Raw genomic sequence first — 27966 nt, 5'->3', positions numbered from 1 at the left:
TAAATATGGCAATTTGTCATTCAGGTGCATTTATTATAACATTATATGATAACTATAACATTGAATAGATATTTCACTCCTACCAATTTTTTTTCTCTCTTCCCCTCTTTCTCTCACGTGTGCGCGAACACATACAAGACATAAAACAGATGCATTTCGTTTTCAATTTGTTACATTGTGGCAATTCGAAAACCAAATATTATCATCATTATCAATTGATCAATTAATCTAACATTAAATAAATTAATCAGTCAACACATCAGTCCTTGGTTTGGCTATACCATATGAAATATTCAACATTTTATTGCTGATGGAACGAACGTTGGTTTGTACTTTAGTTCTACATTTAATATGGCAAAACTTCTCCCTAATGGTAAAAGATTGAATTCGTGGTATAAAATATGTTTTTTATTCTTGGTAATTGCAAATGTTTTCCTTTCCATTGCTTTTCCATGATAATAACAATAATCTTTAAAAGTGAAAACAAAAAAATTTAAAGGTCATTGTTCTATTTTTTTTGTTTTGTTTGGTTTTTGTTTTCAAGGGTTTTGCGTCGCTTGAAACACATTTATGCCATTTCAGAACCAGTAAAAAAGGAGAAAATGGGATAGTCAAAGTTATAAATTTACAATTAAAAGCACACAATTACAAGAAAAAGTAAGATGTGGGGGAATTGGTTCAAATAGAGAACAGATGAAAGTTCCAAGAGCACACCATCAGGGTATTTAGTTCGAGATCACCTAATTGTTTCATCTAGACACAAGCACAGGTCCCCACTAAGAGAAATACACTCAAATGCTTACAATTCATTATACATTATATATTTAAAACAAAAAATATATAAAAGTACAAAATAGGGAGATGATTTACAAGGAAAAAAAATTATCATCTCCAAAAACTAACACTATACACTTGATTATTTCCCTCTCAGCTAAGGACTCTGGCAAGCTCCAGGACAAAACCATATGATTGTGGTCACATTCCAAGACAAAGACAGAAAGCAATTCAGAAAACAGATATTGGGGGATAGAAGACACATGGAGTGACCTCCTGCCCACCCAGACCCCACCAAGGCTGTTGATCAAATCATTATATCAAGGGCATCCGATTCTAACTTTTCCAAGTGCCATGTGTGGTAAAAGTAGTTGAGTTTTTTGGGGGGGTTTTTTTTTTTTTTTTGCCTTATATTAACGCCTAACCCCTTCTCAAGCCCTTGTAACCTAAAGAGACTTAACGCAATCCTATTATTTGGCGGGAGCTGTCATGAGATCTAAACTAGACCTGCCTACTTCAGAATTAAAGAATTCGTAATTTTTAGGAAATAAAAATCGAAGTGACTCTAGTTAACTTTAAAAATCAACAACTTACACTAAGACTTCAATATCCTATCATTAATTATGTAGTCTGGCATCAACTTTCATTTCAAAAAGTTTTTATGACTTACTTAGAGATGATCAGAAATGTCTGAAATTGGAGCCAAGTTTCGTAAATTATACTAATTTTCTGTGACAGTAGGCAGGTGTGTATAAACTCACGTGACAAGTGGTATTGTAGAAGCAGCACTGTTTTAAAAAAGGTATTCTCAAAATGACCACTTGATATGATTAAATACCAGATTGGGGAGGTGGGTCAGATTTTGTTCTGTGCGTTATAATGACCAAAAACACCCCAAATGGACAAAAACAAGGAGATAAATAAAAAAAACAGAAACCTTACCATTAATGGTGTGTGTGTTTTGGCAAAATACTCACATATTCTGCCCATAAAATCACTCGTACAAGCACACAATAACCTTTGATTCTTATAATCTGTTATAGGGATGATAAAGAGAACTAATCACCCAAATGGCACTATGAAAACAATAACAAAGAGCAGAGTGGCATAAACTTGACTATACCTTCTACCATGATTCCCCTCCTTTTCCTCAACCGATTGATCCCATGAAAAAATGATTTCAACTAATTGGTGTAAAATAATAATCGGGGACGAGGGACTCAAAGCAAAATAAATTCAATGCTGGAAATCGTAATATTATTCTTTAGATATTTGTAATGAGAATTGACATAAGTCCTGTTTGCTTGATTTTGATAATATGGCAAGGAGAATGTCTGGTTGATCACACTCTGGGCGTCTTTAGATGGAATTTTATTTGACCGATCATAGTTATCCACGATACGTTGTTTTGCATCTAAAAGTATAACTGAAAAAAAAATTGAAAACCAATTAAATGAGATATATAGAAGCATCGTCAATGAGCAATCATTGCATTGTACCCAAAAGGTACCATTAAAAACTTTTTCCAAATGTATGACCTTGAGCATCGACCATCTCATTTTGTAGTATTGCAATATGGCTAGCTCCTGGCTTATTTCAGTCTTCCCTTTGGATAGGCCCTAAAAAATTTACCCTTGGGGATGAATAAAAAAAGGGAATTAATTTCTATTTAAGACGTTTCTGCCTTTGGTTTCCTGCAATTTCCTTCAAGACAGCAATAACTTAATATCAAATAAATACAGTAGAGATACTGCTCTCTTTTTTTAAAACGACAATATTAGTGTATGACGAGAAGACAAAACCCAATGTGATAAAACTTGTGAATCATCGTGTCAAGTTTTTTGTTGTTTTGTTTTCTTTTTAGGAGTTATAAAGTGCTTGCAACACTATTAGATCATTTCAGGCCCAGTAAAATGGAAGACAATGGAATAGTTTAAAAAAAAATCCGAGATTTATGATTAAAGGCATTTGCGAAAATGTAAGACAAAGGGGACGATAAAAAAGAGAACAGATGTAGATTCCAAGAGCAAACCATAAATGCCCTTGGTTTGAGATCACCTAGAAGTAGAAGTCCATTTAGACCCTGGCACAGGATCCAACTAAGATGATTACACTCATATGTTTACAAAATATTATATTCAAAACAAAAATAAAATAATAGTACACGACAGAGAGATGATTTACAAGGAAAAATATATCATCTCTTAAAACAAATAATATACATTCGACTGTTTCCATATCTGCCCTGGGACTCCATTAGGATAAAGTCAAAGCCAAGGAATCGAATTTCAAGTCAAAAAAAGAAAGCAAACTGGAAAAAGAAAACATGTACTGGGGGGATAGAAGACAGGGCAAGAGATACCTCCCCCCGCCCACCATGGAGGTCAAAAGACCCTAAAAAATGTCAATTTAGTATTTATGACAGGAGGGTTGTTTTTGTTTTTAAGGGTTTTACAGCGCTTGCAACACATTTAGGTCATATCAGCGCCAGGAAAAAAAGGAAGAAAATGGTACTAAAAAGTTCTAGAATTAAAATTAAAGTACCCAAGAAAAAGTAAGACAAAGAGGAATTGGTTCAAATAGAGAAAAGATGTAGATTCCAAGAACATGCTATCAAAGAACTTAGTTTGAAATTACCTCCCATTACTTTAACTATACATTTGATTGGTTCCCTCCAAGCCAGGGTATCCAGCTAGGGCCAAGACAAAACCAAGTAATCTCATCCCACGACAAAGACAGAAAGCATGCTGGAAAACAGATTTTGGGGGATAGAAGACACAGTAAGTGCCTCCCTGCCCACTATGAGAGAAGGAACAAGATGTACAAAAATTTCTACTTCCAATCATTTTCAAGAAATTTAAAATGAATTTCAATACCTACCCAAAACAAAAATGGGTTTTTAAAAATAAAATTCAAAAGCAATGAGTACATGCTGTACATAATTTTGTGCAGCAAAATAAGCTTTACAAAATGGCTTGGTTCTTATAAATATATCAAAGAATCTTAAATTGATGTCCAAACAAACTTCAATTAGATAAATCATTGCATTGAAACGAATATCGATGAAGATTTTCATATAGTTGGTAAATAGAGGGTAAAAGACAAAAATGATAAAATCTAAGAAATTTCAACTATTGAAGTTGAAGGAACAAAACTCATTCTATTCAATGTATGCATTTATTTCAACTCAGCCTCTGCAATGGCTCAGTTGGTAGAGTACCCGCTCCACATGCAAAGAGACCAAGATTTCTCCCAGATGCAGTTCAGATTGTTTCTGACCCCCCTGTCCATCTAGCAGTGAATGGGCAGCTGGGACTGTTAGATCTGGCTGGAAAATACCTTGTGATAGACTAGCGTCCTATCCAAAGGACAGCAAGCGATTTCTATTTTCCATTCCTGGCTATAGAAACAGGCCGGCTCCATCAGCCTGATGGCTTTGAAAGACTACGTTTCAAGTTGATCTTAAGAATAAATTTTAAGTATACCAGGCTCACCCATATAAAACTGTATTGAAGTGATTGGTCATATTTACAAATTACAAATCAGGTGTTGGTATAAATAAGGATGACTGTACCTGGAGTGACTCTTGGGTCCAAGACAACGTCAGTCAAATTTGTGATATCCGAGAAGGAGATGCCAGGATTAAAATCAGTACTATATTCATATCCACAATAAACTGACTGTGATCTACAGGATATTCCTAAAGTGGAAATCAATATTGAAACCAATGAGATGAGATTTTTTTAAAAACCCAAAAAACAGGCATGCATAAATCACAAAATCTTGTAGTATTCAATTTCCATCTCAAAATAGAAATTTCTCTGCGGGCAATAAGCAAAACTATGAACTCCACATAATCAAACCAGTAAACTACGAGTGGATTTCTAGCTGCCAGGTATTTTCCGCCGAAGATAAGGCTGGAAAATTTTAGACTTACTCAACTACCATTTTTGAGCAGTCACTATGGATCAACAGATAAAGCCATTTATGTCAAATTTGTTAGGTAAAAACATGAGAATGTGGTTAAAATTGAATGGTGAAAGTAGAGAGTACTTGTGGGCTGCCTAAAGCCTGAGACTGTCTTAACGCCAATGACAAGATGGTAATATAAAGAAAAAATAGGAATAAAACAATATATTTTTAAAATAATCTAGACGTCTATTAAAAATATTTTTATTCAAAACGGCCTTAAATACTTAAGAAGTAATTTCTGACTTGGGATACCCATGATGTATGCACAAACTGTTGATTTTAATGTAATTCCTTTAAAAAAAATAATTCTCATTAAATGTCTAAAAGAAATGGAATTCTCACTCGGTTTTTACCAGAAGTGCTCATACAATTGAGTGTGTAACTTAATAGATCATCTTCAATTGTAATATTTAATTTTCTTAAAATTCTCAGGTCAACTAAGTCTTGTGAGACAGCACTGAAAACTTTCAGTGGAGATTGGCACTTTATAAATTTTATTGATGTAATATTATATTAATATTATATACAGTACAAGGTGATTAAAAAAGAATATGGCAACACTATCACGCAATATTTTAAAAAAAGAAAAACAATAGAAAACACTAGCTTGGACACATGTGTAGTAAATACTTTCAAGTTTTTATTTCATGTTTTATAAAGGTTCAATGTGGCCACCAGCCAGCAATGCGGACAAATCAAGCTGATACTGATATGAGAATTCATCCCAAATGAGAGGCAGCATGTCACGGTCCACCGTGTTGATTGCAGCTGTTATTCGATCTTTCAAGTTATCGATACTTGTTGGAAGAGGTAGAAAGTAAACTTGGTCTTTAACACACCCCCTTAAGAAAACGTCACACACAGTAAGGTCTGGAGATCTAACAGATCAAGCACACAGAGCAAGGTCTTCAGCATCTCTCCTCCCAACCCAATGCCAAGGCACGTTTTCATTCAAATAAGCTCTGATGCCAAGATGCCACAATTCAGCTACACCAGAAGTTATACAAAAGACAGCGGTGACATTGACACCCAATCAAACTGAGAAAACGACTCTATCAAATAACCACTAATTCAGTCCGATACAATACCATAGACTTTAAATACCTGTAATTATTTTGACATATTCTGTTAGAATCATACTGTATTATAGGGCAAAGAAGTCATGACATCACACCTTCCTCTGTTCTGGTTCAATGGAAGTGTGTAATAAGACTTCGTACAATGCATAAACAATGAATTGGTTACATATTGAATCATAAGGTGGCATAACTATTATAGTAGCAAAATGTATAGGCATATTCTTATGATTACGGAACATTAAACAGCGACGATGGATGATCTTTATTAACCATATTTCTTTAGATTAGAATAAAGTTGCCATCATTCTGAAACCAGAGAATCAGTTGCACAAGGCATGTATCCAGTCCTCTGCAGGACTGGTTGCACACTTCCAAGGAGATTGGAACCAATACTTTGACATCACATTTTTGTTCCCTATTGAGGTTGGGAATATATTTTAAAACTTTTTATTCAACATCCAACACAATTTTGCAATTCACTCTCACCTTCATTTGCATTGATATTTTATTTTCTGCTTTCTTTGCTTTGACATACAACAAACCAACGAATTTTACAACGAAAATGGCCGATGAGAAAAATAAACATGAAAAAACAAGCTGAATTATAGATGAAGTGACAAATTAGAGAGCAGGAGATAAAAATCTGAAAAGTTCATTTAGAGTGAAGTCCCAGTCGAGCAGGCTGATATTCTGGGATAATTCTTCTTGCATTTTTCTTTCTGCTCTTTCTAGCACTGAGTCACACAGGTGGGGGCAGCGTGGCTCAGCGTTTGGTCTTTGCTTCGTACCCTAAAAGTACCAAGTTCGATCAACCCGCCGTTATAGTGTGTGGCCTTGAGCAAGTCACCTCGCCCTAGCTCAATTTGCGGCGCTGCACTGCAGCTAACACCTGGGTTATTCCAGTCTTCCTTTGTAATAGACCCAAGAGACAAATTTTCTCTGTGGGATGAATACAGGACATTTTATGTATATTTATTTTTATTTATACAAACCTCTGAAGTCAGAATTATAGTGACTTACTTTCTAAAACCAACGTCTGCCTGTGACCAGGGATAGCCCACTGGTCTTGAATCAGACCTTTTAAATCCTTTAATGAGTTCCAGTAATCCATCCATACTACATACTTTGAATTCTGGTCTGAATACTTTGTCACTGTGACCCCGACTGTGGTCTTTCTTGGAGAATCTGATGGAGTCACCCACAAAAAATAAAGTTCAATTCATAAACTTGAGATTTAAATCAAGAAAACAAAATCTTGAGCTTTTATACACTAAATATCCTCAAAATGCTTTACTAGAGTTCCACAGCCAACAGCAACATTTTACAATTTTTTTCCGACAGAGACACTGTGATTTACCAAGAGGTCACCACTCTGTCTCTCTTTACCAGTGGTCTGGTATGGCAAAGGCCTGTAGTCAGTAAAGGGAGTAAAGGGAGTAGTCTAATTGGTCTGATAAATAATGACATAGCCAGGTGACAAATGTTAAGCTATATCACTCGTGTATAGAATGAAGTGCTCTCTTTCAGGTGAGTAAATATCATTGATACCATCAGTATAGTTCTTTCTTAGGAAAACAGCAAAGTAGAACCATCATATTTTCTCAACATTTATTTTGTAAATCAAACCATTTCTGGAATCCCTACAACAACAAACAGACGTTGCAGTTTATCGCTATTACACACTAGTACATGTGCCTACTTTCTATGCACTAATGTTAATCCAACTCAACAAATATGTAACAAGTGTAGGGTGGGGTATCAAATTTCACTGGGACTGGGAATGTCCAGCAGTCTATGAGATGTCTTACTCTAAGGCTATCGTGGGTGATGAATTTGGACCAGTTACACAATATTAACAATGGCATGATCATTTCCTGGACTCCCTACTGACCAGGAACACTTTACAATACCAATTTTAGAGTATTCACATGATAAGTTCTCAGTTATACTGTAAGTTTTTCATATAAATGATAGTAATATTATTAATTGTAGCACATGGGTTTTGCTTTAGACATGATACAAGTAGCCCTATACTACAGTGGTCTCTGTCTATAAGCACAGTCCTTAGGAATCAAGCAGAGCATGTTTATAGCTGGATCATGCTTATAAACGGATTTAGTTTGTTTTTTTGGTTTAGTCTATGTTAAATGCTCACATTAAAGTGAAAATAACTTTTTCCTCTGTGTTTCCAGATGTGTACATTATGGCATGCACTGGGCTGCACGCTTGAAACTGATGTTGGTCTATGAAAAGTCATTTGGGGGGGTGGGGGGGGGGGGTTAATCTAATATATATTTAGGTGTATAAAACTCTTTCTTTTTTGCTACAATAAGCAATGGCGTTACGTCGTAAGTATGGGACAGGGGGGAAGGAGGGGGGGGGGATGTAAAGAAGCTTGAGATTGTTGCTTGTTTGACTTATTGATTGGTAGCAGTTATGTATGTCATCCTCTATTTTGTGAACTGGTTCTGACTCCGTTGAAAATAAAATCTGATGGTTTTTAATCTTTGTTTAAAATCTGAGATTGTTGGTGCCAAGTGCAGATTTATAGTATAAAATAGACTTCAACAGACACATGATGTGTGAAATCAAGTAAGTCACAGACAAAGAGTACATGTACCAATATTTTCTTCTTACCTCACATCGTAATCACACACAACACTTATGTAAACAATCTGTGGTCATCAAAATGACTGACTTGATCAACGATTAAATATGACCACATCTGGTGACAGTCTAAGCCTTCCCTTCCCTTATCCCGTTTCCAGGACTGTTACGTCACCTAACTCTGCCCTCTCCCCTGATAGTGTTTCAATGAGATGCAGAGCCTACCTATTACTTTCATTAAAAAATGTATGTTCGTCATGCATTGTCCATTTCATCACCAATGTGTCAATTGTTTTGTGAAAGTGAAAGGGAAATGAAGTAAGAATGGAACAGTTGGGTGTGAATAATACTTTGCTTGCATACCATTTTGATTCTGGCCCAGCGGTTTTCTGCACAGCTTGCAGCCGCAAAATTAGGGAAAATTTTCTGATTTGCATTGCAACCACAAAATCTGAACATTTTGCAAATTTTGACAAATTCTTTGATTCTTTTTAAAAATTAATTTAGCTAAATATGTGTTCCCCGTGGTGATGAAGATTATTATTGTAATTTTGTTTTCCAAACTTTGTGCCTATTTCCAATTCAGCATAATTTCTGGCAAGATTTGCCATATTTTGTCCAATAATTTTGCATAATTTTGAGTTTGAATTTGTGTAATTCCGTGGGGATATTTCCTTACCTGGTTTGCATGTAGTTAGTTGTGAGGTGTGATACAACATATTTATAAACTTGCAAAAGTTTGCAAAATTTGCTTATTTTCTACTGCAAAATTCCTCATTTTCTTAGCAAAATTTTGAAATATTTTTTGAAAAAAACTGCAGGGTCAATTCTGTTATCTCTGTTTGTCAATCTTTGGTATTAAGAGAAAATTCTATTTTTCCTTTTTTAGTTATTTGATTATTTTCCTCGGATATGATGAGAAAAGTTTAAAGACATAATGCCTGACCAACTGTTGATCAAGAGAACTCGTTGAGTCCTCATAAGACACGACACGATAACCAGCTAGTCACTGTGGATCGCTTTGAATATAATAAATAATAGATATACAATGATTGTCTATTCATATTGTTTTTATTTTACATTTGTTATCTTAAAAATTTCAATTGATATGAGTTTCAACGAGCATCAACTGAAATTATGATCATAACATATATATAACGAGTGGTATAAAAACAATATGAATAGACAAGAATTATATAGGGTGCAAAATTATGACACTATTTCAGTACGAAATATACAATCAACAAGAACAAAATCTTAAGTTAATTCTTGCCAAGTTTAATTAATCAAAAATGCTCTATTGGTTAAGAAACTATGCCAGTTATACCAAACTCGTACGTATAAATATCGCGATATTGAAAGTTTCGAAATTTGCGTCTTGTTTGTTGGCAGCTAAACCACATTGGGGACCAAACCAGGTGTTTCTTTGCCATAGCCAGTCTTCTTCTTTAAGCTTATCCCGCATTTTGCAGGGTTGCCATAATGAATGCCACATCTCCATGCATCTCGGGTCAGTACATCATCTTCCTCCACGGCCCAGTTCTTTCATAACGTCCTTTAACTCATCCAATCATCTAGTCTTCCCGAGCCGACACCGCTAGCACTTCTTTGGCCACTTCAAGGATTGTATCCGCAGTTCTTTTCCATTCCTTTGGGAAATCAATTCCTAGTCTGCCTTTCACCATTGAAGCAAATATTTCTTTTCGCTCTTCCTCTTTCCAAATGCCACTTTCACAAGAACAATCTTACATTGTGCTGCCACTCTCTCTCCCGGCAAACTGCCACAATCTGATACTCCCTTCAAATTTCTCCTCCAGCACAACAGGTAATCCACTTGTGTCTTTCTCACATCACTTGAATAAGTCACTCTGTACTCGTCTTTCTTTCTAAAATATGTATTTAGTATTGCCAGATCCATCCTTGCTGCAAATCTTACAATATCTTCGCCTTTCTCATTTCTGCTGCCATACCCATACCTTCCCAACCATCTCTCCTCTCCGATATTGCTTTCTCTAACGTGCCCATTCAAGCCCGCACAGATGAAAACTCTTTCTGATTTGTCGAACATTTCCATTTATTCATCAATCTCCTTCCAAAATAATTCCTCCTTGACTTGTGGACAGCCTATCTGGGGTGCGTATGCACTCACGGTAGTGATTTGCTCCATGTTGACTACAATCTTGATCCACATAAGTCTATCGGACACCCTTAGGACTTGTAATAACATTTTGTGCAAGTTCTTTATCCAGGATGATAGCCACTCCATTTCTTGTGGCCTCATTTCCCTTATAAAATATTTTAAACCCTCCACCCTTTCTGATTCACCTTTCCACTTTGTTTCTTGCACACATAAAATGTTAATTTTTCTTCTTTCCATAGCATCAGCGATTTCCATTGATCTGCCTGTCATACTTCCAACATTCAATCTTCCAATCTTGATCTCCACTCCCATCCGTTTCCTCGACCATCTTTTACACCTTTCCTCCTTTTGTGGGTGATCAGCAGTCACTGAATTTCCACTGCCATCCTGCTGGCCAATAATGACAGAGGCGGTCGTTATTATCCCGGGCCTAGGCCGATCCAGTATGATATTTCTGATTTCATTCATTCATTAGTTGTAGCTTGAGTTTTACTGCCCGGATACCCTTCCTGAGTAAACACTGCCTATTTATCCGGGCTTGTGACCAGCCTCACAAGGTGCTGGGTTGCACCCCACAAAGGGTTAGCCATAGCCAGTCTGTGACTGAAAATGTGATTATTTTTTTTGAATGATGTTTTCAAAGGGTGGTTTGTTGGTGGTTTATTTTATTAAGTTGTGACTTCGAAGTGATAAATCACTTTTGATAAGGTAACTGTTTATTTCAAAGGAACATGAACTCTGAAAATATATTCTAAAATAAAATAGAAGTAAAACATCGAGCTAAAGTCTTTTTCTTCCACTAAAATAGGCGATACGTCTAGGTACCCTATTCAGTTTATTTTTTGTGTCAAGCTTATTTTGGGGGGTATTATAGTTGGACGAAAGGACTTACCTAGAGTCGCTTAACTTTCGCATGCTTTTTGGTTTTTGCCTGCATAATTTAAAGATTTTTTGGCCTAATTCTGAAGGGCCAGAAATAGGGAAAAGAAGATTAGACAAACAATCCACTGATGTAACTATTTTGACATTAGATAAAAATCCCTCTCTGGTGATCATACTCAAATGTTTACATAATATGTTTTTATGTATATATTATATTCAAAAACTAATTAATGTAAAAGTACATAACAGAGAGATTATTTATGGGGGGAGGGGGGGGGGGGGGGGGAATGTCATCTCAAAACAACACCCCCCAGCAATGGAACTCCACCAGGACCAGGAAAGAAAACTAACAATCTAAATCCAGAACAAAGGCAGAGAGCAATGTAGAAAGTGAAAACATATATGGGGGTGAGGGATAGGAGGTAGAGCATGGCTAATGTCCTGTTTGCCATTCATAGGAGATGAGGAGAACTCGGCCAGGTACAAGACTGACACGGTGGATCAAAAATAAATCAACATATAAGAAAGTAAACCTCATTTGGTGAGGCCTTAGGATATCTTCTTCAAGTACCGTGCCAGACATCGGTGATCATGGTACGTCATTCATTTCTCTGATCAGATAACCTCAGAGAACTAATATTACTCTTCTCTTTCTTTGTCACCCAGCTGTTCAAACTATTCATATATGTTTTTCTTGGTCTACCTTTACTCTTTTTACCTTCTATCTTTCCCGTGCGAGCAAGATGTTCAATACATTTATGTCGATTTAGGTGCCCTAAAAATTGCATTTGTCTTTTTGTCCTTAGGATATAAAGAATGAAAAAAATACAATAATGATGAAAGCCCCACCTCTAGCAAATGTTGTTCCATCTGTAATATGGGATAGATTTGTAATGCCATAGTATGATAACTTCTCGTTGTAGGTCAGAGCTGAATTCTTGAATGCCAAACCTTCAGGAGGAGGTGACTCGGGCTTGAAATATGGGTGAAGAAGACATTTCACTTGGAGTATGGAAGTTGACGGATACACATCCAGGTTACAGCCATCAACCAGAATTGTCATTGCTGTAAACAATTAAAAATTATGTTCAACAAAATATTGTGTATGTGTGTGTGTGTGTTTTAGGGAAAGGTGTACGTATGTATTTGTGTGATATTTATATTCTTTAGAAATAGTGTATTGTTTAATTCAGAAGCTTGCTTGCTTGATACACATCATCGTTACTTCACTCTTTGGGCAGATCACCAAAATGGTTTATGGTGACCACATCGTCTCAAAAAGTTGTTATGTCAGGGTGAATGAAATGTCGAACAGTGATAATAAAGTTTAATTGATAAGAAATGTGAGATTCTAGTTTACATAAATTTAAGAAACTAACTTTATTATCCCAAAGAAATTTTGTAAGTAGTAGTCCAGAGCCCATGGAGCTGTTGTTTTGTTTGTTTTGTTTTTAACCGTGTTACAGCGCTTGCAACACATTTAGTGCCAGTAAAGAAAAAAAAATGGAATAGTCAAAATATTCTAGATTTACAATCAAGCACTCAAGAAAAAGAAAGACAAAGGAGAATTTGTTCATATAGTGAACAGATGTAGATCATAATTTATAGGCAGAATGGTAGTAAATTGAGATATTGAAAGCATACACAATATTGGTTTTTATTTTATACTGATCAATCAAAATCAAAGTGTATTTTTTTTTTAATCTTATCTTTGTTTTTAATGCTTTCAGTAAAATTTATTTTTATCTTCGTTTTAAAATGTTGATGACAGCAATACAAGTGCAACTAATATAATATTTAGAATGATCGTCATATTAGCCTTCTTTAATGATTCTTTTCACAAACTAAAATGAAATCCATTGACATTCTTTGTTTTGTTTTTGTTTTTAAGGGTTTTACAGCGCTTGCAACACATTTAGGTTATATCAGCGCTAGTAAAAAGGAAGAAAATGGGATAGTAAAAAGTTCTAGAATTACAATTAAAGCACCCAAGAAAAAGTAAGACAAAGGGGAACTAGAAAGAAAAAGGGATCAGATGTAGATTCCAAGAGCATACCACCAATGTACTTAGTTTGAAATCACCTATAAGTCTCATCCCGACACAAGCACAAAATCCAACGAAGAGGAATACACTCAAATGCTTATGCTATACATTAAAAATAACACATATAATAATACATAACAGAGAGATGATTTACAAGAAAAAAAAAAGATCATCTCCCAAAACAATAACTATGCATTTGACTGTTTCCCTCCCAGCCAAGACTCCAACCAGGGCCTGGACAAAACCAAGTAACCCCATTCCAAGACAAAGACAGAAAGCATGTTGGAAAACAGATATAAGGGGATAGAAGACACAGTATGTACCTCCCTGCCCTGACATTCTTTTTTGTTTTTTCTCTCTTACCACATAATGACATAAATTCTTTCGTGGAACCTTATCAGTTTAACTGTTATGACCAATACAACTATTTGAGAGGTATGGAAATTGTAAAAAATAAAATAAAATAAAATAAAATAATTTAAAATATATCAAGAATAAATCAAGAAAATAAAATCAACTGCCCATATGACGGTACTGCATAGGAACATAAATGCATATATCTACTTTTGTTATTAATTAAAACTCATGTGATACAGCTGATGAGTTTTGAATAACTTTTTTTAAAAATTTAAGTGCACCAAAATTTACAAGCACTTAAAATTAGATCCACATTTTGCGATATCTAAATAAAACTATAAATACAAACCTCAAGAATATCAAATTTGCACTGATTTTTCAAATTAAAATGATAAAGTGAAAGAGGCATTTACTGTTTTACCGTTATTTCAACATATTATAAGACCTTAAATATCCATAACTGCACCCACTGGCAATGGCACTGCCTGATACCAGTTAACCTTCACAGACCACACAGGTATCGGGGAGGGTTAATGGCCCCTTGGGAGTTCTGTCTGAGCATTGTTAGGGACATCATGGGTGTTACTAGAACCCCTAGGAACATCATGGAAAAGGTGCATTCAAGATACAAAATTTTTTAAGTTTTTGTTGATCAACCCAGCATTTCTTCTACCTACATATCTCTCAAACTGATGGCTATAATGACACCCACCTTGCTCTCTAGATTTTGCCTTCAGTGCATCAACCACCAAAGTAAGCACACAGTCACGCTTGATTCCGTATTCCACCAACAGTTTCTTCTCATCCAGGACCTGATCATTGAAGACTAGGGCTTTGTGGCTGTCTAGGGGAATCCCCAATTGGTGATGACTCATGTGGATTGTTGTTAACACATCTGTCCTAAAATCGACATCAACGTTTGTTCCTTGTCCATCCTCTGTTTTAACAAAAACGTCCCACGCTGATTCTGAAGGAAGAAAAATGCATGTCTATCAATTCTTTTTCTGTAGGTCCCTGGTTCGAGTCTAGATCAGGGTGGTGAAAAGTTGAGTCCCTGAAATAAGGCTCTTCAACACTCACATATTCCCACAACTGCCCAATAATTCAGGAGTACCAGGCTGGTAACAGCATTGTCTCTGTCAAAATATGTTAATAATTCCTGACAGCATCACGTCTCGACCTAAATGTTAACTGTTTCTGTTGGATTGGAACCCCTTCTACAGTGTTTTGAGCACATTTAGGGGATATTTCACTAGATTATATCTTAGGGTTTTTTAAAAACAATTTTAATTTTTTTTAAATTCTAGTCCTTACATAGGGTGTCAACACACAATGCAAGGAAACAGGATATAACTTTAAAAATCAGGATTTTCCCCAGAAAGCCAGAAGTTCAAAAACCTTTAATTCCAATCTGGTTCAGTATATATTGTGTCATTCAGAACTGCAAGTCTTTATACTGAAGCCTAAAATCACTTGTTGACTCAAAACGCATTTATAAATATCACTACATCACGAGAAAAAAAAAATATAAAGGAAAAATGGGACATCAGAAAACTTGTAAGGATTTATTCAATGTAAAAAATGGGAGGAAAATCCTGGGTAAATAAATACAGTGCAACCTCTAGATACTGACACCCCGGAATAACAACACCCCCTGGAAAGTGACATTGACCTCTGTCCTGATATTTTTGTTATTTGTTATTAGAAATAAAACCCCCGGAATAGCGACATAAATTTGAGTAAAACCCCTGTTTAACGACAACGTTATAGCAATAAATTGCAGTTAAAACAAGTGCTTGATACCCAACCATCCTCATCTCGTATTCTTAACCAATAAAAAAATGCTTTCTTTTTTTCCCAATGTTACCGACCAGTCAGAACACACGTTTACTAATACATGTTGTAATAGCCAAGAAAACAATGACAACCTTTTGTTCACTTTATTATTTAAAGATTGTAAGATGTAAGCTACTAATCTTAAGTGTTTGTAAATTTTGGTGCACTTATATAAAAATTTCGGTATATAACAACTCATCAGCATCGCATGGATTTTAATTAATACTAATTAAAAGTAGATGTGAGCATCTGTGTTCTTGTGCTATAATATCATTTTGGCAGTTGATATTCTTAATTTATTCCTAGTTTTGTTAAATAGCGTTTGAGCACTGTTTACGATCAAAACAATGACAATACACAATGGAGAGTGAAAATGTAACTTTGCAAACAGGAGAAATACACATTCTAATGTCGTTAGGGCATGTCTTCTCTCAGGCACAGGTCCGCGTATGAATTCACGGGTCTCCCCACGCCCCCCCCCCCCTCCCTTTTTCTGCCATCTTGAAAACCCCAGAATAATGACACACCTGAGTAACGACATAATTTTCCAGTCCCCGACAATGTCGTTATCCAGGGGTTGCACTGTATGAAGTGAGCAGTTCTGGTGTAAAATCAGGATTAAAAATAATGAAAAAGCACCTTTTTCAGTGAGGACTATCTCAGATCTGTCGTCAACTTGCAAGTTCTCCAAAGTTTTTTCATCATCAATCAACCTTGAATCACGAAATGTCAAAAACTGATAGCATGGGCTGATCCCTGTCTTAGCCCTTATCAGAGATTTCAACATGGCAATGGTATGGGTTGGCTTGACATCGATGGTTATTTTCTTCCCAGTCCCTAGAACAATCAATACCTGCATGTCTGGGGATGGATAAAAAAAAAAGTCTCAGTGAAAAGTCAAAACAGTCTGTACAAATTAAAAATACAAGTGATACAATTCAATAGGAAAAGCCAGAAGAAAACACGGAATAAAAATATCACGTTGGTTGAGAATTGGAAATCAAGACAGCTCAGATTGATTGTAGTGCACTTTCCCGTTTGAGATTTTTTCTGACCCCCCCCTCCTTATCTAGTAGTCCTTCAGAGCCCATGGAGCCGGAGTTTATCCCTGTTTCTACAGCATGAAATGGATTAAAACAATTGCTTGTTACCCTTTGGATAGGACGGTAGTCTATCCCAAAGTATTTTCACAAGATCTAGCTGGTGGACAAGGGTGGGAGAGGTTGTCGGGAAAAAATCTTGACTGTGCCTGCAAACAATCTTTTTCATGTGAAGTGACTACTAACAGAGCAATCAGGACCCCTCATCCCACCCCTCCTTTTTTTATCCAGCAATGATAGGGTGGTTGGATCAGTTAGATCTGGTGGAGAGGAATATGCAACAGGCTAACATTCCATCCAAAAGCAGCAAACAATTGCTATTGTCTGTTTGATGCACGGTCCTTATGGCTCTGAAAACCTTACATACTTTTCTTTTGAGGAGAGGGGGTGTAAAAGCACCTTCTTCTTGAATTTGAGAGAGAAGTTGGTGCACTGTGAACTGAGCAACCCATCTCTCCATTAAAACAAAAAAAAAAGAAGAAAAATATGGTTTAAAACTAAGCTATATAAACATGATACATACACAGACAAACTCATGGTTAACGTTTATTTGGGTTAAATATTTAACTTTGAAATAAAAGTAAAAGAAGGATCCTGGGCTTGACTCTCAAACATTGCGATAATGATAATTCGATTCTCTCTTGTCTTATTCTCTCCTCTTCAATTTTTATTACCGTCATCATCATTGATATAAGAGTCTGGTCCAACCTTTCTTAACTCTTTCAGCGCCATTGTCCGCACTGTGCAGCCAGAGCAGAATCTGTTCAACTGGCCAATGGCCGCACAGTGCGGCAGCTCTTGAAAGGCAAAAACATAATGTAATCCAATCCTACTTTCTACAAAAGTACTATAAATTGAACCAATGGTATCATTTCTTTCATCAAAACATTCAATTGACCCTAGTGGGGGTAGGGGGGGGCACTTTAATTGAGATTTTGCACCGAATTTGAATGTCGCTTTGTCTTAGCTTGCTATTCTCATGCTGCCTCGATCAGGTGTCAGCCATTTTGTGATGGAAATACGAATATAGCCTTAGCGCAGAAAGAGTAAAAACAAGTCTAAGTACATACTCAACTAAAGATTTAGGGCCTGTAAAACCTGTGTCACATTCCACTCGACATACCCGCAAATTTCTAAATAAAAAATATTTTTAATCTCCACTTCATCCGAAATCAATATCCATCCCTTTGTGTATGAAGCAAGTGCTTTACTAACTGAGTAATCGGGACCCCCAAAGGATGAATCAGATGTCATAAAAAAAAAAAAAAAATTTTTTAAAGATTACATTTCTGTTGGTTGAACTTTTATGGGTCCTACATAAAAATAAAAACCTAACCCAAGGCTCCTTTTTTTTTTACCATAAATTTCAATTTTTTAGCATCTAAATCGCCCAGACATAATACCCTATTAAGGACGTTGGTCCCTTATTCTATTTCCACAAGATAAACCAAACAAATCACCTCTGACAGTGAGTCCAATTTCAGAGTCGTCATCAACTCCGAGGTCGTCCAGAGTTTCCTCATCATCTGTCAGTGACGTGGTACCAAACGTTAGCACCTGAAAGCATGGCTTGACACCTAGTTTGGCTTGTATTAGAGATTTCAGCCATGCTACGGTGTAAGTGGGGTCCACATCTACAGATATTTTCTCTCCCATCCATGGAACAACTGAAAGCTGAAAGCCTGGGGAGAGGAAAGGGTACTGTTGGATGGGCTGACTAAGACCAGCCCCCAACCCCAGATTGAAAGATATTAAACAAATATGATAAAATGTAAATTGCTTGACTTGATAGATTTCACCCTTCCCCAGACTTAAGGAAAAATAAATTGGACAGGTTATTTCAATGTCAATATTTATCATATAAAGATGTTTAAAAAGTGGCCAAACTGTGGACAAGGGTGAAATCTATCAAATGATATACATGACCATATCTGTCTTTTATTCTGGGGGGCACATCTGAGAGCTGGATTCGTCACCTAAACAGGTCTAAGTAAAACACATTCTACACATTCTAATAGCTTGAATGACACTAAATTTTGTGCATATTATTGGTGATTCGTAAACAATATCTGCCTACTCTAATGTTGTTGATGTAGTTTTCCTGTCACTGTCACATCCTCTCTCTCTCTCTCTCTCTCTCTCTCTCTCTCTCTCTCTCTCTCTCTCTCTCTCTCTCTCTCTCTCTCTCTCTCTCTCTCTCTCTCTCTCTCTCTCTCTCTCTCTCTCTCTCTCTCTCTCTCTCTCTTTGTCTGTCTCGTCTATCTATCTATCTATCTATCTATCCATCCATCCATCTACCTACCGACTTAAGGATCTATCTATCTATATACTTATATACCGGTCTAATGTGAAATGCCTATCTATAGATTATATATCTACCTTTTCAGTTACTTAGTATGAGATGAGAGTTGGTTACATATCAATCTACCTAACAATCTATTCAACTATCTATGCCTTTCACCTGCTACACGTATAAGCATAAGTACCTATTGTCTGACTAGCTGTATGGTCGCCTATCTGTCTGTCTGTCTGTCATTAAGCTTTATTGGTCATTAATACCCTGATGATGCCCTGCATCGTGGAATTATACCAAACTTCTGAAATTGTTGGTAGCGATTTATATCTTATGCTTTCATCAATGATGTTGGCATATTCGATGACATTATCTTACTTTGTGAATATCCATTTTATTAATAAATTCAATTATCATTGTATTACTTATTTTGGCTTTATCACCACTCGACTCACTTTGAGGGCTGAGTACCAATCTTCTTATTCTTATTATTATTTCGATGTCACTATTTTGCTTTGAGAATATTCTTTTAATACGTTCAATTCGCCACTCAATTCACGTTGAGGGCAGAGCTCCAATCTTCATTTTCTATTCCATTATATAATATATATTGGTCATTCGCCTCCCGACTCACGTTGAGAGCATTTTCAATAAAACTATTCGATCATATCTTTATTTGAAAGTGTCGCCCCCTTCCTAGTAAGAACCCATTACGACCCTGCGTCTTCACTTGGAGAAAACCCACCATATCTTGAGTGCAAAATAAGAACTTGCCTTGTTTGTTCTCTCACTTCCTCTTCAATCATTCCAACCATTCAGTGCGAGAAGCCTGCCACGCTGCCTGCCAAAACAGCAGCACAGCAGCAATACCAATGACCAAAAACAACATGACACAACAACCATTCAACTCAAGATACTAAATCTCCCTCTTCAAAACATGAAGATACTACATGAGTATAGCTGCATCCTTTGCTTTTGAGTGAATGGGACTTTTAGGTAATGTCAAAATAGGTACTTGAGCTGAGTGGGTTCCTCTACCTTCCATAGTGGGCAGAGAGGTCCCTTATATCTATTTCAATGTTGTTCTGCATTATTTACTTCCTGGTCGTGTTGTCGATCCACAGCGGGGAGAGAGGCAGTCAAATAGCACCTTTTTTTGAGAGATGATTTTTTTTCAGATTACTCAAAATAATGCAGCCAGACTCATGTTACCCAATAACCAAAAATACCTGACTGTCAACAAGTCTCCTTCTCCGTGAGTTACATTGGTTTCCTGTGGAAAAAAGTTGTCTATAAGATTTGTACTGTTGTCTACAAAGCCTTGAGCACCAACAGTCCCTCCTATGTTAAAGACCTTCTAAACATATATGTCCCCAATAGAAATGAGAGGTCAAGCAATGACCAATCAATCCTTGTCAAACCTAAGCCATTGCGTAAAATAAGTGAACAATCTTTTCAATTTTCGAAACTCTCTCCCATCACACGTGAGATGCTAGGATTCATTGACAACTTTCAAATCTCGCTTAAAGTTTTATCTTTTTATGTCATAATGTTGCAATACTATTATCATATTATGTTGTTGTTAAATTGAATTCATGTCACGTTTCCATCAAAATTGTCTTACTGTAATGTTTTGTTTTATATCACTGTAAAGCGCTTAGAGCCTGTGACAATGGGGTAAAGCACTACATAAATACCATTTATTATTATTATTATTATTATTATTATTATTATTATTATTATTATTATTATTATTATTAAGTATTACAAACAAGCACTACAACCAATAAGTACTATAACGAAGAACTACAACCAAGTATTATTAAGTATTACAACCAAGTACTACAACCAATAAGTACTATAACGAAGAACTACGACCAAGTACTCCAACCAATAAATACTACAACCAAGAACTAGAACCAAGTACTAGAACCAAGAACTACAACCAAGTACTAGAACCAAGTACTACAACAAAGCACTTCAACCAAGGACGACAACTAAGTACTGCACAACAAAGGCACTACAACCAAGCACCACAACCAAGTATTTCAAGTACGACACCCAAGTACAACAACCAGGTGCTACAACTCAACACATTTGACAAAATCTAAACATTTCAGTACCACACACAGCTTACCAGTCCAGTCTGAAAGCTTGGCTCGCATTAAAGACATCATCTGGTAGGGAATAAACCACGAGTCATAATCACAGGAATACAGTTTTTGAAAAGGTAATCACAATAAATAAGTGACAAAATAAAATATATTTGAACAAAAATATTTCAACAAACAACAATCCACAACTGTCAAGATGCAGACATAGCACCTGTACCACACTATCCTTGACATACACAATCAAGAAGCAGACATAGCACCCGTACCACACTATCCTTGACATACACAATCAAGATGCAGACATAGCACCTGTACCACACTATCCTTGACATACACAATCAAGATGCAGACATAGCACCCGTACCACACTATCCTTGACATACACAATCAAGATGCAGACATAGCACCCGTACCACACTATCCTTGACATACACAATCAAGGTGCAGACATAGCACCCGTACCACACTATCCTTGACATACACAATCAAGATGCAGACACAGCACCCATACCACACTACCCGTGACATACACAATCAAGATGCAGACATAGCACCCGTACCACACTACCCTTGACATACACAATCAAGATGCAGACATAGCACCCGTACCACACTATCCTTGACATACACAATCAAGATGCAGACATAGCACCCGTACCACACTACCCTTGACATACACAATCAAGATGCAGACATAGCACCTGTACCACACTACCCTTGACATACACAATCAAGATGCAGACATAGCACCTGTACCACACTACCCTTGACATACACAATCAAGATGCAGATATAGCACCTGTACCACACTACCCTTGACATACACAATCCAGACATCAAACACAACATATAGGCAACAGAATGTTTCCCCTTGAACCACAAAGGAAAAATTCTCTACTTTCCCTGGGATCGATCTCGGTCCATCTGCATGTGAAACAAATGCTCTACCAGGTAAACTATTGGGACCGCAAAATATTCTCAAAGAAGGCATTTATTTTTATCTCATATTGAATGAAAATTAAAAGATTCAATTTTAGACATCAGATTCACACCGACATGACACTGTTTAGAGAGGATAGGTCACAAATTATCTGGTTTATAAAGGGGACAGCCACAGAAGACAGTCATGACAGTACACACACACAGACACACACACAAACACACACACACAATGCCTACCTTTTCTTCCAATTCTTGTTTTTGTACTTTGGACTTTTCTGTCTTGACCATTGCCAATTTTCTCTCCAGTCTAGAAACCTGGAATTATATTTTTAGTAAACTAGTGGAGAACCTGCAATGTTTGTTTGGAAACAAAGGCTCTTATTTCAATTATTATACTACTGTATTGGGGAAATTAACATAGACCGAGACAAATCTTTTGAGCAATCAACGATCAAAATCAGCCCGCTAATAAATATATAGAAGCATGCAATCTGGAAACTGGGCGGCCAGATGGCAATTTCCAACATCAAATGACCTATCATAATGAGTATCATAATACCCTGGTGTTGTCGCTGTCAGAGAAAATTGTAATATCGCCTAACAGGCATCATGCATCCTTCTGCATGTTACCTATTGCTGTTGGTCAGGAACGTTTTGACCCATTTAGTGGATATTGCGCTACATAAAAAATAATAAATAAAATGCTTTGGACAAAACAAAGGGATTCAATCGATAATAAAAGCATTCTTGTTTATGGGGGGGGTTCTTTAAAAAACAAAATAAAAGAAAGTATAAAAGGACAATTAAAAATCGAATTGAAGACAAACACACAAACATTCTTTCCTGAACACCAAGAGCCAGTGCATACAAACATCATATTAAAACATATTATCATCATCATTGCCTTTTCCCCCCTTGGTCAGGGTATAAGCCACAGACAAACAGTTTCCATCTTGAGCTAACTTTGTTATACCGTTCCTCTTTCCTCTCCCACTGGTTTCTGCTGTGTTCTTTTTCTCATGTTTTCTTTTTTCTTACACTTCTCCAAGAAGATTATGTCATCAAAGTTACCATATTACTATTACTATTAAAACCTGGCAACCAAGCAGAGAAGTAGGCAAATTCAATTCCCTCACCTTCTCCTCCAAATCATTTCTGTGGCCATTCACAAGCATCCGATTAAATACTTTTTGAATGCTTTCAACCTTGCCCAGTTCTTTCCAGATTTTTTCGTTTGATTTGGTTACCTTAGAATGAACAAAAAAAAAAAGAATATTTAACAAAACTGACAACCAACTGTCCATTGACATAATAAGCTTTCTCTACACAAACCCTTAAAGCCAAAACTGTCAAACAGCAAACATCAAAATTCATTGGGCAATTCGAGTTATTTTGATTAAATATTTATTTTACTACATCCATTTTTTTTTTAAATGACTTTCTCCATTGACATGGTAAGTGACATGAGAAAAATGAAATTCATGAGATAGAAAGACCCAACCGTGAAAACTCACCTCATTTTGCAGCTGGTCTAATCTGTCAGTCAAATCATGTTCCAACCCCAACATAGCTGCCTCCCCCTTACTGTCATTGCTGTCCAATCTCTTTCCCTTTTTCACAACTTTTTTCAAGTGGAACACTTCCTTTTTGAGGGAGAGATTCTCCTCTTTGAGTTCCAAGATCTCAGAGTTCTTCTCCTTGTCTCTTTTCTCCAGGAAGAGAAGTCGAGACTCGAAAACCTCCATTCTTGGTGTAGTTGGCTCCATTGCTATGAGTGGCTGAAAACAGTAGATTTCAAATGACTAGATACAAGAAATATAAAATAAAAGATCACAATTTATTTTTTCTATTGAACACTGCTTTTCAGTGCAACAATACAACTTGCTCATAAGCGAGCACACATCATAAGGAAGGAAGGGGGGTTGGTGCATGGAGGTCGGGGAAAAAGGTCACTGTTACTATGGCAGAGACCCTTTTATTTTAACCAGACTGATTAGTTCCTTATTATATTTTTTAAAAACGGGACTGGATGAAAACTTTCATTTTAAATGAGATTTTATCTTATACGAATTTATCTTATCTGGACCGCACTAAATAAATCTATTCTAGACACTAGGACTGCTGGTTGCACTCAAGATCTCCAGACCATAATTTTAATCCATCAGACATTTTTGGGATGACCTTGACTGAAGAGTTAGAAATGCCAATCCACCATGGACATGCCAAGAGCTTGGCGTTGCTTTGAAGCAAAAGATGGCAAGAAAGTCACCAGAGGAAGAGCCTTAAAATTAACAAGTCCATGTGCATCAGTAATTCAACCTGGTCGGGGAAGAAGAGTGATGGCACACCACATATCAATCACATTTGAAATCAAGATTCCATTAGGTATGTTTGAATAAAGTTATCACCCTTGACACATGTGATTGTTCAGAAGTCTAGATTTGGAAATGAGGCTGTTGTGTCTTGGACTTGGAGTGACAAAATATTATGAAATTCCTAAACCTGGTGATGGTGGTTAGTGAATATTAAAGTCGTTATTAGAGAATCAGAAATGGATTTTGTAGACAGTTGTCACAAATAAGGCCAAATGCAAGAATATCATATTAAGTATAAACAAGAAAAGTTCTCAACAAAACGTGAAGACAACTCTTGGATATGCCACTCTGATACTGATATTTTATTATAATATTAGTACAGTATTAGGGACTTTGCTTAATTGGGACAGCCACTTTATTGAGACGATTCCTGGGAACAGAATTTTTTCTATATAAAAAAATCATACCCTTTCCAGTTCCCAGCTGTTTCACTGGACGAAATTTGACAATCCGCATAAAAGAGATTTTGTTGTTGTCTTGATTAATTTAAAACGATGGTTCATAAAATGCAAATTAGTCTAACGAGACGGTGAACTGGGCGTGTGGTCATATCGTTCATCACAGAGATATGAACAAATGAATTTACCTATATCCCCTTGTGGTGTCTATCGTGACAGCCAATCAGGTGTATGGTCGAACCGTTTGCCATAGTCATCACAGAGGTGTGAACAATAGAATTTACCTAAATCCCTTGTCAGTGCCATTGACTGCCATCGCCACGTTCCTGGTCATGGGTCAATGGCCATGATGCTAGGTTGACAGGAAAACTGACCAATGGTGCGATGGGTAATGAGTGATGGCTTTGTTTGTTCAAAGCTGTCGTAATTTTGATTTGCATTAAATTTATGTAATTATCAATAATTAAAATATTTAAAAAACAACAAAAACAGACAAACAAAACAAAAATACAAACCTGTACAGCCACGGGAGACTATTCAGATTTAGTCTGAATAACCGTTTGTTTGTACATTGGAATTTTGAGTTCGAATAGCCATGGGAGACTTTTCAGACTCCGAGTCCCGAATAGCCGCAGCCTTGCAACTAAGTTAAATCGAATCCAAGAAACTATGGACATCCTGCCATTTGATTCTTTCCGTATTTGTTGTATTGGGCAGATATATATTCGCCAGGTCCTACGTTATTTTCAAATTCAAAAGCACCCAGCCTCATAGAACCCCAAATGTCTCATTTTAATTGTATTTATTGTATTGGGACTTTGCCACTTTGACTTTGTCATTGTCAACTCGACAGCCCTGCAACACAATTCATGGGGGCTGTCATTATCCCCAGACACCTGTCTGGGGATATCCAAATTTCGTTATCCCCAGACACATATTTAAACTCTGCTCTTTTAAACAATTATCCACATTCCAGAATATGAAATGTTTCTGAATGCACATAGAAGTAAGGAAAGTTAATAAAATATCTATAAAAACATAAAATTAACCAACATTAAATCAGTTGCTACTACATATACACAATATGCGTCGACTGCGGTTTAGTCGTCTGCCCTGGAAGTTTTACCAGAATCGACGTTGTGGGTTCAAATCCTGGTTCCACCACTTTTTTTTTTTTTTTTAAATTCCGTCTTCATTTTACAGAACGTTGCAGGGGATAAATGTCCCATCCATCCTCCCCCCCCCCCCCCCAACCCACTCTTTTTTTTTTGTGCGAGTCTATTCTTTTCTCCTTTTTGTTTGACCTTTGGTTCCGTTTCTGAGCATGAATCTCTTAAAATTGTTTTTATTTTTTTTAAAAATAATATTGTTTGTTTTTTTCTCCTCTATCTGACCATTTAGTCGCTCTCTGAATATTTCTGTTTGTTTGCTTTTTAATTATTTATCCTTTTTAGTCACTTTTTGAGATCGGAGTTGGGACAAATATGACAATTTGCTAGAAACTAGAAAGGAACTGAGAGAGAGAGAGAGAGAGAGAGAGAGAGAGAGAGAGAGAGAGAGAGAGAGAGAAAGAGAGATAGAGAGAGAGAGAGAGAGAGTTTTAAAAAAAAGAGGTGGGGGGAGGATGGATGGGACATTTATCCCTTGCACCGTTCTGTAAAAAGAAGACGGAATGTAAAAAAAAAATTTAAAAAATAGTGGCGGAACCAGGATTTGAACCCGCAACGTCGATTCTGGTAAAAGTTCCAGGGCAGACGACTAAACCATTCGGCCATGACACCCATTTCGAAGTCGACGCATATTGTGTATATATGTAGTAACAACTGATTTAATGTTGGTTAATTTTTTGTTTTTATAGATATTTTATTAACTTTCTTTACTTCTATGTGCATTTGGAAACATTCCATATTCTGGAATGTGGATAATTGTTTAAAGGAGCGGAGTTTCAAATATATGTCTGGGGATAACGAATTTTGGTTATCCCCAGACTGTCTGGGGATAACGAATTTTCATTATCCCCAGACAGGTGTTATAGAGCAGTAAAGTTGGCTGCCCCAAACGTAAACAATAACAAGTTGCTGGTGATTTTCGTTAGGGACCGGAAAAATTTACGCACAATATAGGTCTCCCAATTTTGTAGTTTGAGTTGTAGGCAATACACTTTCAGTATTGAAAATATGTTTACATAAAATCTAACAGTTGCAGAAATAATAATATAAGGCTAAATTATTATGAAAATCAGGCTCCGAATAATTTTCGTTTTGTTCACACCAGCGCAATAATTTGCTCTGGTCTAAAAATAGATAGACTGTAACTTTTGATAAATTTTACCTTTTGTTCCATAAAATATCCATATCTAGACATTATTTGATGCATGATCGAGTATTTATGAATATGTGTTTCTTTTGCCACCTAACAGCAAAATTTTAAAGGTTATTTTTTTCTATAATTTACATTGGAACGTGAGCTGTCAAGACAGGAACATGTGGTTTGCCATGTGCTTCTCGACCTTTGTTTACGTTTGGGGCACCTAACTTTACTGCTCTATTGTTATCCCCAGACAGGTGTCTGGGGATAATCACAGCGATTCATGGGCACATCAATTAAGAGAAACATGAATGTTAACGAATGAGGAATCGCGAGGGGTAGACCAGCAATATTAATATACTTTTTATGCTCTATGTTTGATCATAATAATAATATGAATATATAGATATAGAGATATCATCTTAGGAGAAGAAGATAAGAGTGGGGTTTGAAATGATTATGAAGTTGAAGGAGTCGGGAGAAGATTATGATGGCAATTTTTTTATTTGAAAAAAAAAAGCATGCGATAAATAACGCTTAAAATATTTACCTTGCTAAATCAAGATTTAAATAAAAACAATAGACGACGAAACTATTACTGTAGCCGTAAATTGTCTATCTCCCTGGAGTTCATGAAGTAATAAACCTCAACCTTCATTCGACAGCAACCAGCCGCGGACGGAACGGTGACTGGTGACAGCTACAGCTGTATGTCAGTTGTGGTTTACTTATGTTGCCAAATACAT

General features: G+C 36.4%; 1 protein-coding gene across 4 annotated transcripts; it reads right to left on the bottom strand.

Moving 5' to 3' along the window:
- Positions 1 to 107: 107 nt before the first annotated feature.
- On the bottom strand, positions 108 to 27966 carry LOC144958657 (polyubiquitin-like). 4 transcript variants are annotated; one of them, XM_078890771.1, is made up of 12 exons: positions 27771 to 27966; positions 23655 to 23918; positions 23277 to 23387; positions 22378 to 22455; positions 21222 to 21261; positions 18252 to 18473; positions 16331 to 16552; positions 14568 to 14822; positions 12304 to 12519; positions 6846 to 7010; positions 4349 to 4474; positions 108 to 2200 (listed from the first exon to the last, which is right to left on the bottom strand). In XM_078890771.1, exons 2-12 carry the CDS (start codon positions 23904 to 23906, stop codon positions 1995 to 1997), a joined length of 1893 nt encoding a protein of 630 aa, XP_078746897.1. In that variant the 5' UTR covers positions 23907 to 23918; positions 27771 to 27966; the 3' UTR covers positions 108 to 1994. The 4 variants fall into 4 exon arrangements, with proteins under 4 accessions (XP_078746897.1, XP_078746900.1, XP_078746898.1 ...); XM_078890772.1 differs by having other exon boundaries at positions 1161 to 2200; positions 23655 to 25789; positions 27512 to 27885; XM_078890773.1 differs by lacking the exon at positions 108 to 2200 and adding an exon at positions 3298 to 3521 and having other exon boundaries at positions 27771 to 27941.

This window comes from Berghia stephanieae, chromosome 13 (assembly GCF_034508935.2).
Source record: "Berghia stephanieae isolate SIO BIC M18660-M18661 chromosome 13, UCSD_Bste_1.3, whole genome shotgun sequence".
NCBI lineage: Eukaryota > Metazoa > Mollusca > Gastropoda > Nudibranchia > Aeolidiidae > Berghia > Berghia stephanieae.
This window is presented reverse-complemented; position numbering and strand designations above follow the sequence as displayed.